The sequence below is a fragment of the Triturus cristatus genome, chromosome 4_1, assembly GCF_964204655.1.
Source record: "Triturus cristatus chromosome 4_1, aTriCri1.1, whole genome shotgun sequence".
NCBI classification, from domain to species: Eukaryota; Metazoa; Chordata; class Amphibia; order Caudata; family Salamandridae; genus Triturus; species Triturus cristatus.
Genome location: NC_140585.1, coordinates 355,478,661 through 355,493,578, shown reverse-complemented (window position 1 = coordinate 355,493,578; position 14,918 = coordinate 355,478,661). Strand labels below are relative to the sequence as shown.

The 14,918-nt window shown below is 44.8% G+C and overlaps 1 protein-coding gene across 6 annotated transcripts in view; it reads left to right on the top strand.

The window, feature by feature from the left end:
• Positions 1 to 14,918, top strand: part of CAPRIN2 (caprin family member 2) — a 699,936-nt gene that overhangs the window by 617,070 nt on the left and 67,948 nt on the right. For all 6 annotated transcript variants that reach the window (XM_085652361.1, XM_085652359.1, XM_085652360.1 and 3 more), the window contains one exon: positions 1,319 to 1,422. In XM_085652361.1, the coding sequence (XP_085508487.1) occupies positions 1,319 to 1,422 (104 nt within the window). The remainder of the gene's footprint in view (positions 1 to 1,318; positions 1,423 to 14,918) is intronic.

Genomic DNA, 14,918 nt, shown 5'->3' with positions numbered 1-14,918 from the left:
ACTTCACGCCAGAGAAACAGCTAGCGTTCACATAGGTTCAAAAGTGGACCCCAAATTTCGTCCAGTACCTGGATTGGATCTTGAACTCTGTAAATTCGACGTTCTTATGTAGCTAATCTGTAACGTTCAACTAGCCATTCTTGATGTGAGGGCACCTGTGTTGTATGCCAATGCTGTAAAATGCATATCTTGGACACAATAAGGGCCGTCAACATCCATCTAGACTAATGAATAGTTGTAGAGATGTACTCTACTTAAACATGATGAACGTGCTGGCCTCCATGCAACTTTAAAACAAAACAAATAGGTGTGGAGAAAGACCTGTATTCATCCTCTGATAGAAGAGGCCACTGAAATTTTTTAAGGAAGACCAAGATTAAACTCCTATGCATTTCAAGGTGTTTCAGTGGTAAAATAAATTATGGTAGCTTGCCTTTGAGATGCTCTTGCGATCATTCACTGTGCAAGTAACACTGGACTGGAAGCAGTTGGAGTGGCAAAGAATATGGCCATTTGATGGGTATTGATGTCTGCAGGAAGCATTCATCACCTTTCTTCTTTTACCCCCCTTCATGCATCCCTTTTCATTTCTTCCATTAGTCTCTTGTTTGGCAAGGGGACACAGCGTCGAAATGTTGAGCTACTGATTGACCTTAGTTGTCTTTTACAGTTAACCTATATTAGCTGAGGAAGTCTGGAAACGGAAATCCTTGAAATCTCACAGCCTCCCAACCCCGTGTAATCAGGTTAAATATTTCTCCGATAGTTTTTGGCTCGCAGTCTGTTACCATGCCTCAACTGAGGTTAAACTGCTGACCTGGAAAGAAACCACATCAGTTGATAGTGGTGGCTTTGTCCAAGTCCTATTGCCATGGGTGACCACTATGGTTTTCCAAAGAACAGTCAACCAAAACTGACCTTTTTCTTTGTTGATATTCTTTATAAGAGGTCATCCCCATTCAGCATTTATCATTTTGCATAGCAGTGCCACTGCAGCAACCATGACTTTGGACGCATAGTCATATATGTTCCCTGCAAGAGTGCTGCATGTGTTATTTTTGTTCCATGAACATTCTGCTTATGGCCTCTCAAATGTTTTCTTTTCTTGGTTGTGTGCAGTCATAGTAAGCATTTTTTGCCTGTGCCAATTTGATTTGTTGTGCCTGGCATCTGTTTTTCAAAGATGATAATTTTGGTGATCATTTTTTATATATTGTTTATGCTGCCCAGGATATTACTATAGATGCACATTTCATTCTAGGCATTCCCTGGGCTTTTACACAATGTGACTTAAATTTCAGTTTTTGTTTTCTATTAGGTTTTGATGGTTACAGAGGAGGGCCTCCATTAGTGACTAATGGGAATTGTGGTCAGCCGCAGTACTCTGCTCGAGAGTATCCAGGAGTGCAGTATGTGCAAAGGGTGAGTACTGGTCTTTCTATTGTTTATGAAGTTAGACTTTGTCAAAATGCTTCTAGTATCCTAAATTGAGATTGCTCTGTGGCTTAAATTTAAAACCTGAACAAATTATAACATGGTATTTCCTTGCTACAATTTAATACTATACTTGGAAATAAGATGAGTGCAGACTGTGATGGAGGACATAGTGCTTTCTGTTCTACAACTGTAAATACCTAAGTGCATGTTATCCCTCTAAGATCTTGCAAAGCTTTATAAACCAGTTAACAGCTCCAAGTTTCTGATGGGTACTGAGTGTCCCATAGCTAGGCACCAGCAGTGGCTGTTCCTACCCCAGTGCTGCTAGTGTAGTGTCCATGGATATGAACATCTGGGTTCTGAATAAATATGAAGCACTTGCACACAAGGTGTCCCCTTTCTGCTTATTTGCTGGTTCGCTTTAAAATTCCCTAGGCTATTCTGGATCCTATCCTGTAATACATACCTCTGCTTAATTCCACCTTAAATTAAGGGCTCTCACACACCGTATTTCACTAATCGATTTTAATCAAATTTCTTCACTATCTATCAAACTGTATAATTCAATAGTTAGTGATTCGTCCATATAATGCATTTCTATCATACACTAGATCCTGCACTAATTCTCACCATTTGAACAGTTTAAGAACCTTTCTTGGGAGTAATGTATTATGGAAAAAAAATAGCACACATGTATCATTCAGTACTTCATATCCACCATAAAGTTAATCTCCTATCTTATTCATATAAGAGCCTTACTTGACTTTAAAATCATCAATTAACTAATTATCTTCGCCAAACACTCAGATACCATCTACACATGTTCTCACTTCCATTTTCGCCACCATCTTGGTAGATTCCACGCCTTTCAGGTCTTAAACAACTCAGCTGTAATCTTGATAATCCTTTTAAGCCAATCCTCTTAATTGATTCTAGAAGACTAATCCACCAACATTCATGCTGTAATAACCAAATTGTTACATCTCTTCTTGATGATTTCTTAACTTTTTTGCTAATTTTGAATTTCATGTGTGAAACTTTTTTTCTCAGGTATCTTTGTTGGTTTTTCAAAACTTGATGTAATCCATACTTCCATTACAATGCAGCAGTGTATTGTATGACTACCTTTTATACCTGTATTGCCCAGTAAGTACTGCTAGGTCCAAGGTAATAAGGAAACAAAAGTTATACAGCAAACTAAACAACCAGTGCAGCATTCAAAAGTTTGTCATGACTGAATATCAAACCTTCTATGTGTTTGCTCAGGGATGGGTCATAGCATTTGCTATGCTCTTTAATAACCTCCATAGTGGCTGGCCTGCTTATGTCATTAGCATGTTTTAGCTTTGATACATTCACGTTTGTCAGGGGGCTTGAGGAAGGTGGGGAAACTTGGAGGCAGCATCGTGGAAATAAGGAATGCTCATACTCATTGCTCCTTTTGTTCATTTTTGTTTCGAAGAAGACTGTTAGCACTCAGTTTAAAAGCCCACTCGTGTGCTGGTCTTAATCATGGTTTAAGTGTGAAACATTATGGTACTTTTCCAGAAACTGTTTTACCAAATTCTTCCTTGTATCTTTCGATTGAATTGTGGACTGATAATTGATTATCAATAGCTTTTTCAATTTTCTAGAAAGTTGGCTAATGTGCACTCTTCCACTTTGACATGTGATAAAATAAATCACATTATTTGACCCTCAAGTTACAAAATGACATTGCTGTTGTTATAACTTTATTTCGGTCAAACGACCATTAAAAGTACAGATAAATAAAATGAGAATGAAAAAAACATTTAAAACCATTAAGTTAAAAAAAAGTTCTGCCTAATGCGCCACATGTACAACAAATAACGGGAAACAGCAAACACAATGGGAGGATGGGTATCGTAAGTTAATATCCTACAAGCATCTGTGTAATGCAAAAAACCGAGAATCCTACAAATAGGAATCAACCAGCGTTTTCTGGGTACAGACTAGGCGGGACAGAAAAATAAAATGTGGGAAATATTCTCAGTATGATAAGAACATGCAGGGCAGGCTGAAATATTTGACTTAGTCCACTTAGAGGTGAAAGATCTAATAGGAAGGGTGCCATAGCGTAATTGGACATACAGCTTGCGGGCCACTGGGGGTTCAATTAGGTCCATAAAGGCCTCAGCCCTGGGCTCTGTCTTTATTAAAAGGAATTCAGACGATAACCTACCCACAGAAGATGAATTCATTAACGTCTGGAGATTTGACGTATAAATGTAGGAAAGGAGTGTTTTCTTGGATAAACCAGTACAGTTAATCTCCGGTGTAACCCATAGTCCAAGAAAATTAAGCCGGATACAAGTTGCTTTAATATTTCTGAGCCAGGGAATCATTTTGGATCTAAGAGTAGGCCAAATCTCAATAAATTCAGCTCTATAGTCAGCCAATTCGGGGACAGACCATAGCCTCTTCCAGTACATGATTGGCCTTGCGCCTATCAACTCCTCTATTGGAATAAATTCAAGATCAAATCTCAAAGGGATCAGCGGAGTACTAGACGGAAGACCAATCAGGTTCCTAACAAAAGACTGCTCCACCCTCTTGAGATCAGCAGACTGGGACTGCATATGCCCCCAGAGTTCGGCCCCATATACTGCTGACATCCTTGCTTGACGACTATATATAGTAAGGGCAGGAGAGACCGGCCTATATGTGGATTCCCTAAAGACTTTGGTTAGTCCACCTGCTAGCTGGGTGAGCCTGAGTGTTGATCTAGCAATATGTTTGTGCCATTCAAATTTCTCTGTAAGGGTAACGCCCAAATAAATGAACGTTTTAACCCTTTCCAGAGGACTACCAAAGAGCACAGGATTAGGACGGGTACGTTTTGGTCGGTTGAAAATCATGAATTTTGTTTTTCCTATGTTGATTTCCAGCCCCCGAAGGTGACAAAACTCTACAAATGCGTCAAGGATGTTTTGAATGCCTGATGATGTTTTGGACAACAAAAGAGTGTCGTCCGCAAACATCAGAGCAGGCACTCTACCTGTAACCAGTCTAGGGGCATCGATATTAGGAGCACCCTTCAGATGTTCAATAAGGCCATTAATGTAAAGGCTGAAAAGAGTAGGAGCCAAGACGTTTCTTGGCGAACTCCTTTCAAGACTGGAAATTGATTTGTGAGTTCTCCGTTCCTTCCAGACCTAACCTGAGCAAAGTTGTTTTGATGTAATTTTATAAGAATGGCTAACAAATACGGCGGGAGACCCAATTCCGCAAGGACTTTCCAAAGTTTCCCACGCGGGACCAGGTCAAAAGCTGCCCGCAGGTCCACAAATACAAGGTAGAGGCTGCCACCCTCGACCTTAGCTGTTTTCCAATACAGGACCTGCAGGCGAAATATCTGATCTAAGGTGGAAATGCCGGACCTGAAACCTGCCTGCAGAGTGGATAAAATCCCCTTTTCCTTAATCCACCCGAGAATCCTATCCAAGATGACCCTCCCCATCAGTTTTTGTGAAGTATCGATTAAACTGATGGGTCTGTAATTTGAGGGGGTTAGAGGACAACCCTTTTTTAGGATCGGCACAATTTCGGCTCCTAGCCAAGTAGGCGGTAAATCATTACCCAACAAAATCCCATTAAAAAGGGTAACTAGGTAAGGAGCCCAGATTTTTGGTTGTGTCCCAAAAAGGTCCCCAGGCAGTTTATCCAAACCAGGAGCCTTTTCGGGGAGTAAGTTTCCCAGGGCAGTCTCAACCTCCCGTAGGGTAAATAATTCATCATGGGCAAAGCATTGACTAGCAACAGTTGACCGGGTAGGTTCTTCAGGCATATTAAAGGTGTGGAGTTGCTGGGATTCAATATCATTATTGGCCGTATCACCAGACTCAGAAATGCCATAAAGGGCGCAGAAATGGCTTTCCCAGACAGAGGGGGCAATATTAGGGGCAGGGGCCAAACTATGGCCGCTAAAGTCCAGATGCTACAATAGTCCAAAACAGTTTTGAATTGTTGGAGCCTAGTGCAGAGCCCAGATTCTCCCACTTGGCAGCTTCCCAAGCCCTTTTAGCATCGTTGAGCACCTTCTTGTACGCGGAGCGATGTAGCTTAATGTCTTCCCTATTTCTGGTTTTTATGGCACTAAAAAGAGCCTTCCTGGAGGCTCGACAGGAAGCATTGAACCACTGAGGGGACGAAGTCCTTAATGGATTAGCCCTCCTCACAGGGCAAAGAACATCCTTAATTGCTGCCACCAAATTAACATGGATATCCGTTGCCCTGTCTAGGTGTCCAACTTTTTCCATTGCTTCAATATAAGGGATAACTATCTTGTATAGGGCAGCTAACTTTACGTCTGACAGCTGGAAAACCGTCCACTTAACTCTTCGCCTACAGTTTGAGACAATTAAAGGCACGGTGGCAGAATGTTCAGCCACAGTTTGGCATTTAAGCCCGAAGCTCCCTATCCTAAGTGAAAGTACCAAGGCATTATGGTCACTATCAGTTCTTTCAATGACTCTAAATTCATGCGCCTTGTCCCAATGCCTAGCCTCTAAGAATAAATAATCAATTAAAGAGGATTGATTGTACCGGTTAAATGTCACATTTCCCGGTCTATCAGGTTCCACCCTTCCATTGCAGGCACGAAGTGAAGTTGTTAATACAAATTACTGCAGTTGTAGAACTAACGGTGACCAAACTTTGACCCTGGAGACCAATGGACAGGGGATTGCCCACAGTGAATCAATGTCATCTGGATCGTCAAGGGAGTAATCCATAAGTGGCTCAAAGTGGCAGTTGAAGTCGCCGCCCACAATTAACACAGTAGATGGATCCATTGTGTGAATTAGGGACAACAGAGTCTCAATGGCCACTGAGACAAAGCCCCGCCTAACTGGCCTTGAATATACATTAAACAGTGCAATATTTTGCCCGTCCAGTGTAGTCAACAATACACACTGGACGTCCTGCGAGTTAGTGCTAATTTGTGACGCAGTTACTCCTAAGTGCGTACCAACCCAGATAGACAAACCCCCTATCGGTCTACCCCTCTCGCCCTTGCTAGCCACGATATCAAATGTAGCAAAACCCTGAGCTTGGTAACTTTCTAATGCCCAAGTTTCTTGGAGCATACAAATGTCGTGGAGGGCCATGAAAGAGCCCCATTCATAAATTGGCAATTTGCTCTTAAGGCCCGCCACATTCCAAGAAAGAATTTTTACATGGCCAGTCAAAGGAACTTGGTTATCTTGATCGTGGGGCGAAGAACCACAGGGGACAGTAATTGCAGCTAGACCCTCTGCTGACACAGAAACATGTTCATGGGACAATACATAGGGGGCAGATGAAAATGGAGCTAGCCTAGGAGGAGTAAATTGTTGCGGGGAATAAATCTGCAGTAAGGGAGTCAGATCAGTGTCCACAGCCTGGTACTCCAGAGTACTAGGCCCGTTAGTAGAAAGACTCCTCTGTCAATCGCAATCATCAGCGCCTGATAGGGCATCAAATCTATTTGCGACTTCCAGGGGGGTAAATGGTGGTCTGAAGTTGGCCCTCCCAGGGCCGTGTCGGTGCCTCCCGGGCGGTACTGTGACCCAATCTGGTACGTTTTCGTGGGCCGCCGGAGTGGGTGCATAGGTATAATGATGATTATCAAAGGGTACAGAGAATGCAAGGGGGTATGTCGGCATTCGGGCTAAGGCCCTGGGATGTGCATTATGAAAGACTGGAGGTCTTGGATAAAAGTATAACAGTTCGCGGGGTTTAATGGACCCACAGGTATTACCCAGAGGATAATCAAGAATGTGGGTAACTGCTCTGGGGTCTCTAAAATTAATGATGATTATATCCCCCTCAATATCCTTAGATCTACAACCCAACCAAGGGAGTCTCCGAACGTGTAGTATCTCCCCGTTGACATTAAAGGGAAGGGGCCTGTTTAGCATGAGCCAATGCATGGTTTTATTTTTAAGCTCATAGAAGCCTTCCTTTTTGCCCTTTTCCAGAAGCGGGACTCTCGTGAGCACTACCACATATGGGACTGCTTCTGGGGGTAAGTCAACTTGATGCCTTGGTCGGTCTATTGCCCTAACTGGGGGATGAATGCCACCCCTCACATTTGGAATCATTCCTAGGATAGGGTCTGGTACTTCCTTTATCATTTCACCCACATCATTTTGTACTTGGTGGTAATGGGCTATATTGGAAGATTTGGCCATAGGCTGGCTATCAAGACCAACCATATCGTTTTTCCTGGTGTAGATAGAGGGTGACACTGGTACTACGGGGGGGGGCAGAACAGGATGTACGTGGTCTTTAGGTACCCCCGCGTGTTTAGTGAAAGCCAATTCTAAATCCCCCAAACGTTGCTCAATGTTTTTTAATCTTTCAATTATAGGTAAAACGAATGACCTTAACAGTTGTTCGATGCCCTCGAGAGGGGCTACCATCGAACCTTCGTTGGTTAGGCAATGCGGGGGACAGATCGGGTCAGAAGAGGAGGGTACCAATAGAGTAGAGGTACTTGTGGCCATGGTGTGCACTGTAGATAAAATAGGTGTTACTTTTGGCAAGGATACAGATTCTAGAATATGAATGGGTCCTTTGCCAAAATCAGAATGATTAATCTTATCCCTTGGCGGATCACCTAACCTCTTTCTTCTTTTGGTGGGAGGGGGCCTTGGAGCTTTAGACACCGCAACCCTCCCCACCTTCTTTTTAGTGGCTTTAACCTCGGGTTGAGAGGAGACGATGATCGTATCAGTTTCCTTAGTAGAAGTGCTAGAGGGAAGTAAATCAGTGGGAACATACGGACCATTAGGTTTATCAGGTGGAGAATCAGTGTCTCGGAGCAACATAGGAACATTGTCAGTGGCTAATGCCTCCTGAGTAAGAGTGAGAGAACTTAGCTCAAAAGGGGTAGTAGGAAGCAAGCTATCCATAGGCATCCTATTTTTTATACATTCTATGGACCGACGTCGCTCAGCCCTCCGTTCAGCTAACATAGTCTCCTTCCCAATGGCCGCAGCAGCCTTCATAAAATAATCGTCCAATGTACCTTTTGTGTGTACCACCAGTAATTATGGGCATATTTGTGGACAAAGTCTCGGCCATGATTAACAATGCAATCGTCTGAATCAGAACTCACGATTACTGGCAGGAAGAAGGGGTTCCCCCGGTCCGGTCTCCTTGTGCCTCTGAGGGCCTCAGAGGGCCCGCTCTTTGCCCGGTCTTCGCTCCGGACGCGTTCCGCTGGCGCGTAGGGGCGGGGCTCTTATGCTGCGCGAATATTTAGAAAGGGGGAGGAGCCGGGAAGAGTTCACAGGTGTGCTCGATCAAAGAACAATGAGCACCCTGGTCTTCGCAGTCCCGGATGGCGATGTCAAGCGGCGGCCTCCCCGAGTGCACAGTCCACAGAGCACAGCGGTCCCAGCAATCCCAGGCAAGAAGCAAATCACATTGCTTCTTAGTCTGTGTGTGACTATCACAGTAACGAACTAGAAGCTTTGCACGACAGGAGGTAGTATATAGTACGGACAGGGTCTCAATAGATCCAGAGGGATTCTGTCTTGTATAAAAAGTATTATTCAAAATAACCTTTTTAAATACAAAAAGATGCAGTGACCTTGCCCATGCGAGGTGGAATGGTTCATCAAATGGTTTGAGGCCTCAAGTGGACAAGATCAAGGTTTGCAAAGGGTTGAGCTCCTGTCGTTCTTAATTTTTGGTTTTACCTTTTGATGCCTCTTTTGTGGTGTCTCGCACCCAGACCTAACACATTGTAAGGTAGGTATTTTAGAACTGCTTTAATGGGCCCTTTAGTATCAAAACAAGAGGGCAAGTTACAACCCTTAATGTCTACTAATTGGCATGTTTCAAGCCTAGTGTAGGTCTGATTCTCCAGTATTGGGGTGTCTAATCGATTCACATGCTTGCATATTCCCCGTCGTCGAAGTGGGAGTCCCACGGTACTTAACATAGCAATGTAGCAATAACACAACCATAAATAGGTAAGAAAAAACCATAGAGTAGCTTTGAATCCTAGATCTTTCAGATAGAAAAAACTTTTAGAACATATTACAGTCATTGTGAATAGTTCAAACTCCAGCCAATCAGGCGCCAGCACCCTCCAGAATGTTCTCCTCAAAGGCTCAGGCCCTCAGATTTTCTACCACACGTCATGTGAAGGAAGTCTCCCTGAGCTCTGCTCAATTTCTCATTTTTCTTCTCAAAGAAGAATTATTTGTCATGTCTGCAACCAAGAAGTCCCTCTTCAAACCTTGTGGGACATGTGGAAAACAGCGACTTCATTCTGAGGATCCTCATAAGAAGTGCATTTATTGCCTCTACCCTGACCACCAGGTAAAGGATTGTAAAATTTGCAGGACTTTCTCTCAAAAGACCCTTAAGGACAGGGAGAGGCGTCTCCTTCTGTGGCTACAGAAGTTGAAGACTATGGATAACCCCCTATCCGATGTGGAGAGTGTTTCCTCAGTCCGGACTACTTCATCTTTGAAGAGAGCCAGTGATTTGGAGAAAGTTTCCCCTAAGACCAAGGTGGCTAAGAAACATCATGTAAAGTCCACTGACCGTCCTTCAACTTCTAAAGGGGTGTCTCCTTCCCCTCAGAGTCTATCTACACCCCCGAGGTCTGACTCTCAGGCGTCCAAGACTGTCTGTATCTCGTCGACGAGCTCGTCGTAGTTTCCTCCGTCGACTAGGACTGCTGTCGTCGCTTCTACAACTTCAACTTCATCTATGATGCCGGCTATGCTCCTGTCGTCGGCGACATCACCGTCTACGTTGGTGTCCGTGAAGGTGAGGCCTCTGTCGTCTACGGTGCCTTTGACTTCGTCGACAGCGTCTAACAAGCAGAAGAAGCATTCATCGACACGCACTTCCTAGTCTACGAAAGGGTCGGCTTCATCGACTATGGCGTAGACGGTGGCTTCGGCGGCTTCGTAGATGGTGGCTTTGTCGACGGTGGCTCAACAGCAACGTCTCTCGTCGATGGCGACAGCGTTGATGGCTGCATCATGGATCTGGTTCCTTTGAAGTCTTCAGGTTCTCTGCTTCAACGGCGACTGTCTTCTTTGGATACCTTGGATACCTTGACGCCAATCCAAACTGCTTCTCATCCTCCAGCAGAATTTTTCTCTTCTGACGCTGGTGACGATGAATCGGAGGAGGACACATTTAGTGCTGCTCGCATCCTTCTGAGCTTCTAATCAAATGTCAGGATTTTGATGACGACCAGGAGTACGAGTACTTTTCAGACCCTGCCAACCAGCATGCACCAGATATTCCAATGGCGCAGATGCTTATGTCCCTTATTTACAACCTTCAATTCATGCTGGATGACTATTAGACATTTTCCAAACTCAGTCCAGGCTTCTCCAGCACCACAAGCGCCTCTTCCACCTCCGCTTACTACAGAACAGCTTTCTACGCCTTCTACTTTGGCGTCCAGATTACAACACCAAGAGGCTTATGTCATTGAGGAGGAGGAGGATGATGATGATGATGACAGAGAGGAGGGTGAACTGGATGATGGATCCCTTTTCACGGAATGGGACAGTTATCAAATTCAAATGCTGTCTGCCACCACTACAGCTCCTCTTGATTCTCATGGAAAGGGCGGCAAAGAGATTTCACCTCTCTATGATTTCTAGAGAGGAGGATTGTTTCTTGTATGACTTTAAAGATCAGCCACAGAAACAAGTGCGTGCTATTCTCATCATAGATTTTATTTGGCAACAGGGTCTCAAGCTCATGCAACACCCTAATTCCATTCCTGCTGTCCTGCCACGACTAGATAAAAAATACAAGGCCCCGGAAAATTTGCCTGCTTATCTTATTGCACAGCCGAAAACGGATTCCATTATTACTCGGGCAGCACAATGTCGTGCCAGGAATCCCTCTTCTCCAGTATCGGCTCCTCCGGATCATGAGGGAAGATGCCTTGACGCCATTGGTAAGAAATGCTCCACTATGGCGGCAGCTACGTTCCGAGCGGCCAATTCTCTAGCTATCCTCGGCCGTTACGACCAACAAATGTGGTTGCTTCCCTTGTAGATTTACTACCAGAACCTTCTAAAGCAGAAGCGCTGAAGATTCTTCAAGAAGGGGAAAGGATTTCCTCGAAGAGTGATTGTGCTGTTGACGTGTCTTCTACTGGTTTCCGACAACTGGTGGGTGCTGCTGTCCTCAGGCGGCAGGGCTGGTTAAAAGCCACTTCTTTCCGTCAAGAGGTGCAGACGAAAATATTGGACATGCCTTATGACAGTGAATCACTGTTTGGCCAACACATCGATTATGCCCTTCAGACGATCAAGAAGGACACCGACACTGCTCGTGCTCTCGCTACACTTCAATTTAAAAAACAGCCCTTTCGGGGTGCGAGGGGTCGTGGCTCATGCTCTTCCTTTCGGGGAGGTTCCAATCCATATCGACAATACAATTCTTTTCAAGGCCAACAACGTTACTCCTCCCAGATTCAACAATCGTACAGACAACCGCCAGCCGCATCTTACAGACAGTACAGAGGTAAATCCTCTTATAGAGGAAGGGATTCCTCCAAAAAACTACTTTTTCCATCTGCCATTCATGATGCCTCCCACCCTCGCAAAGGTTGGAGGTCGAATCTCCCTCTTCTAATACAAATGGTCACTGATTACTACCGATCAATGGTTCTAGATATTGTGCGCAGGGGGGCACCCTCTAGAGTTTGTAAAGATCCCTACCAATTCTCCGCCCAGAGGTTCTCTTCCTGCCCTTCTGGAGGAACTCTTAGGTCAACTGAAAAGCTTATTGAGAAAAGGCGCAATCGAAGTGGTTCCCAACTTACAAAGGGGCAGAGGATTCTATTTGAGGTTCTTCCTTATACAGAAAAAGTCTGGAGAATGGCTCCCTATTCTGGAACTACGCGCCCGAAACAAATGCATCAAGAAGCAAACATACCGCATGTTGTCTCATCAGGAGGTCCTTCCTTTACTATCCCAAGGAGAGTACATGACCACACTGGACCTTCAAGATGCTTATTTTCATGTTCCTATTCTGCCCAGACACAGAAAATTCCTCAGATTCAGAGTGGCTGGGAGAGATTTCCAATTCAAGGTCCTTCCATTTGGACTGCGTTCTGCACCCTGAGTGTTTACCAAAGTCCTCGCACCGGTGGCAGCTTATCTTCGTCTACAAGGAGTACAAATTTTTGCTTATCTCGACTGCCTTCTAAAGGCAAGGTTGTTTGAACTGGCATCCCGACACACTCTGCTTTGCAGGTCCCTCTCCCAGTCTCTGGGCCTTACGTTCAACATGGACAAGTCTCAATTTAACCCCACTCAACTCAGGACGTTTTTGGGGGCCATCCTGGACACCAAACTGGCAAAAGCCTTTTTGTCAGATGAAAGGCATCGACGACTTTGCAACCTAGCAGTCTTCCTCTGGTTAAAAAAAGTCAGTTTCTGTTCTTCCTACGGATGTTGTCCTCTTGAATTCCCCTAGTCCCTCACTGCCGCCTGAAAATGAGACCCATCAGGAGGAACTCGATAAGCAATGGGCTCAAGTTTCAGGATCCTTCAATGATATGATCAAGGTCGCATCTTAGATGAAAACGGCTCTGTTCTGGTGGACTCTCGAAACAAACCTCTCTTCCGATCGTCCGTTTCTGGTAGACACTCCAAGTTTCACTCTCACAACGGACGCATCTCTCGAAGGGTGGGGAGCACACCTTCAGGACCTCACCGTAAAAGGACGGTGGGATGCCCAACAAAGGACCTGGCATATCAACCTTCTGGAGTTACTTGCCATTTTTCGCTCAAGGCTTTTTGCGCCATCATCCAGGGAGCTTCGGTGTTGATCCGGACGGACAACACAACATGCATGCACTATATAAACAAACAGGGGTCACACGGTCCATCTTGCTATCTCTTCAAGCTCAACAAATCTGGGATTGGGCAGTCTAGCATCAAATCACTCTGACGGCAGTGCATGTTCCGGGAGCGTCCAACATTCTAGCGGACTCTCTAAGCTGGTCAACCTCGTCCAATCACAAGTGGGAATTTCATCAACCCACACTGTATCACATCTTTCGGTTATGGGCCTCCCGAATGTGTATCTGTTCGCAACTCATCTAAACCGCAAATGCCCATTTTACGCAAGTTGGCTTCCCCAACCAGAGTTGTGCGGGAATGCCTTTTTGATGAACTGGTCAAAAATATATGCCTACGCTTTTCCGCCGATTCTTCTGGTCCCCAGGGTTCTTCAGAAAATGAAGAAAGAACCTTGCTGCATTCTTCTAATAGCTGCCAGGTGGCCTCGACTAGTCTGGTTATGGAACTCCTGCTCCTATCGCAGTGCGACCTGATTCTGCTCCGCCCACTAATGCACATCCTGACCATGGATCAGGGACAGGTTTGTCATCCCGACCCAGCCTCTCTTCGCTTAGCGGCATGGAACCTGAGAACTGAGTTTGCCAATCTAAACATTCCTTCCGACTGCAGAGAAGTTCTTGCTAAGGCTAGAGCAGCCTCCACTGTGATAACATACAAGCTCAAATGGAAACTTTTCTGTCTATGGTGACACGCTGCTCAGGTACATCCGGTTCATTCCACACCAGACCATCTTTTGCCTTTCTTTTTACATCTAGCAAAATCTTGCCTCTCGCATTCTACTCTTGAAGTTTTTCTGGCAGCAATCTCAAGATTTCGACAGGATGGTTCCACCTCTCATTACTCCTCCAGAGTAATTCAGCAGTTCTTCAAGGGCCATTTTAGAATGTTTCCTCCAATTTGTCGACCGCCTCCTCCTTGGCATTTAAACATTGTATTGGCACAACTCATGAATCCACCATTTGAGCCCATCCATAAAGTCGATCTAAAATTCATTACGTGGAAGACTTCGCAGCTGTTGACTCTCACTTCTTCATGTTGAGTCAGTGACATACAGGCGTTTACTCTTAAACCGCCTTTTCTTCATTTCACCAAGGACTCTGTCTTGCTCTGCACAAATCCGGCCTTTATCCCCAAAGTGCCATCGGTTTTCCATCTTAATGAGCCAGTCTTTTTAAAAACGTTTTTTCCTAATCCTCAAACGTCAGAGAGGACTCTCCATTCTTTAGATATCAAGAGATGTCTGAAATTTTATCTTCAAAGGACAGCTAGTATCCGTAAGTCTGATCAACTTTTTGTGGCCTACGGGCGGATGCGAAAGGGACATCCAGTCACCAAACAGACTATTGCACGCTGGTTATCGACTACAATTGCCTTTTGCCATCAGCAAGTTGGGAAGCCACTTACTGCAAATGTTCGAGTGCATTCTACAAGACTGGTTTCCTCTTCTACTGCGCTATTTGCTGGTGTGCCTCTTCAACACATCTGCAGGGCTGCAACATGGTTCAGCAGGCACACCTTTACCAAACATTACTGTCTGGAAGCTGCTGACAACGCTGATTCAGCCGTGGAGCAAGCGGTCCTACGTAATCTCTTTACGTAGGGTGAGCCTCTGTT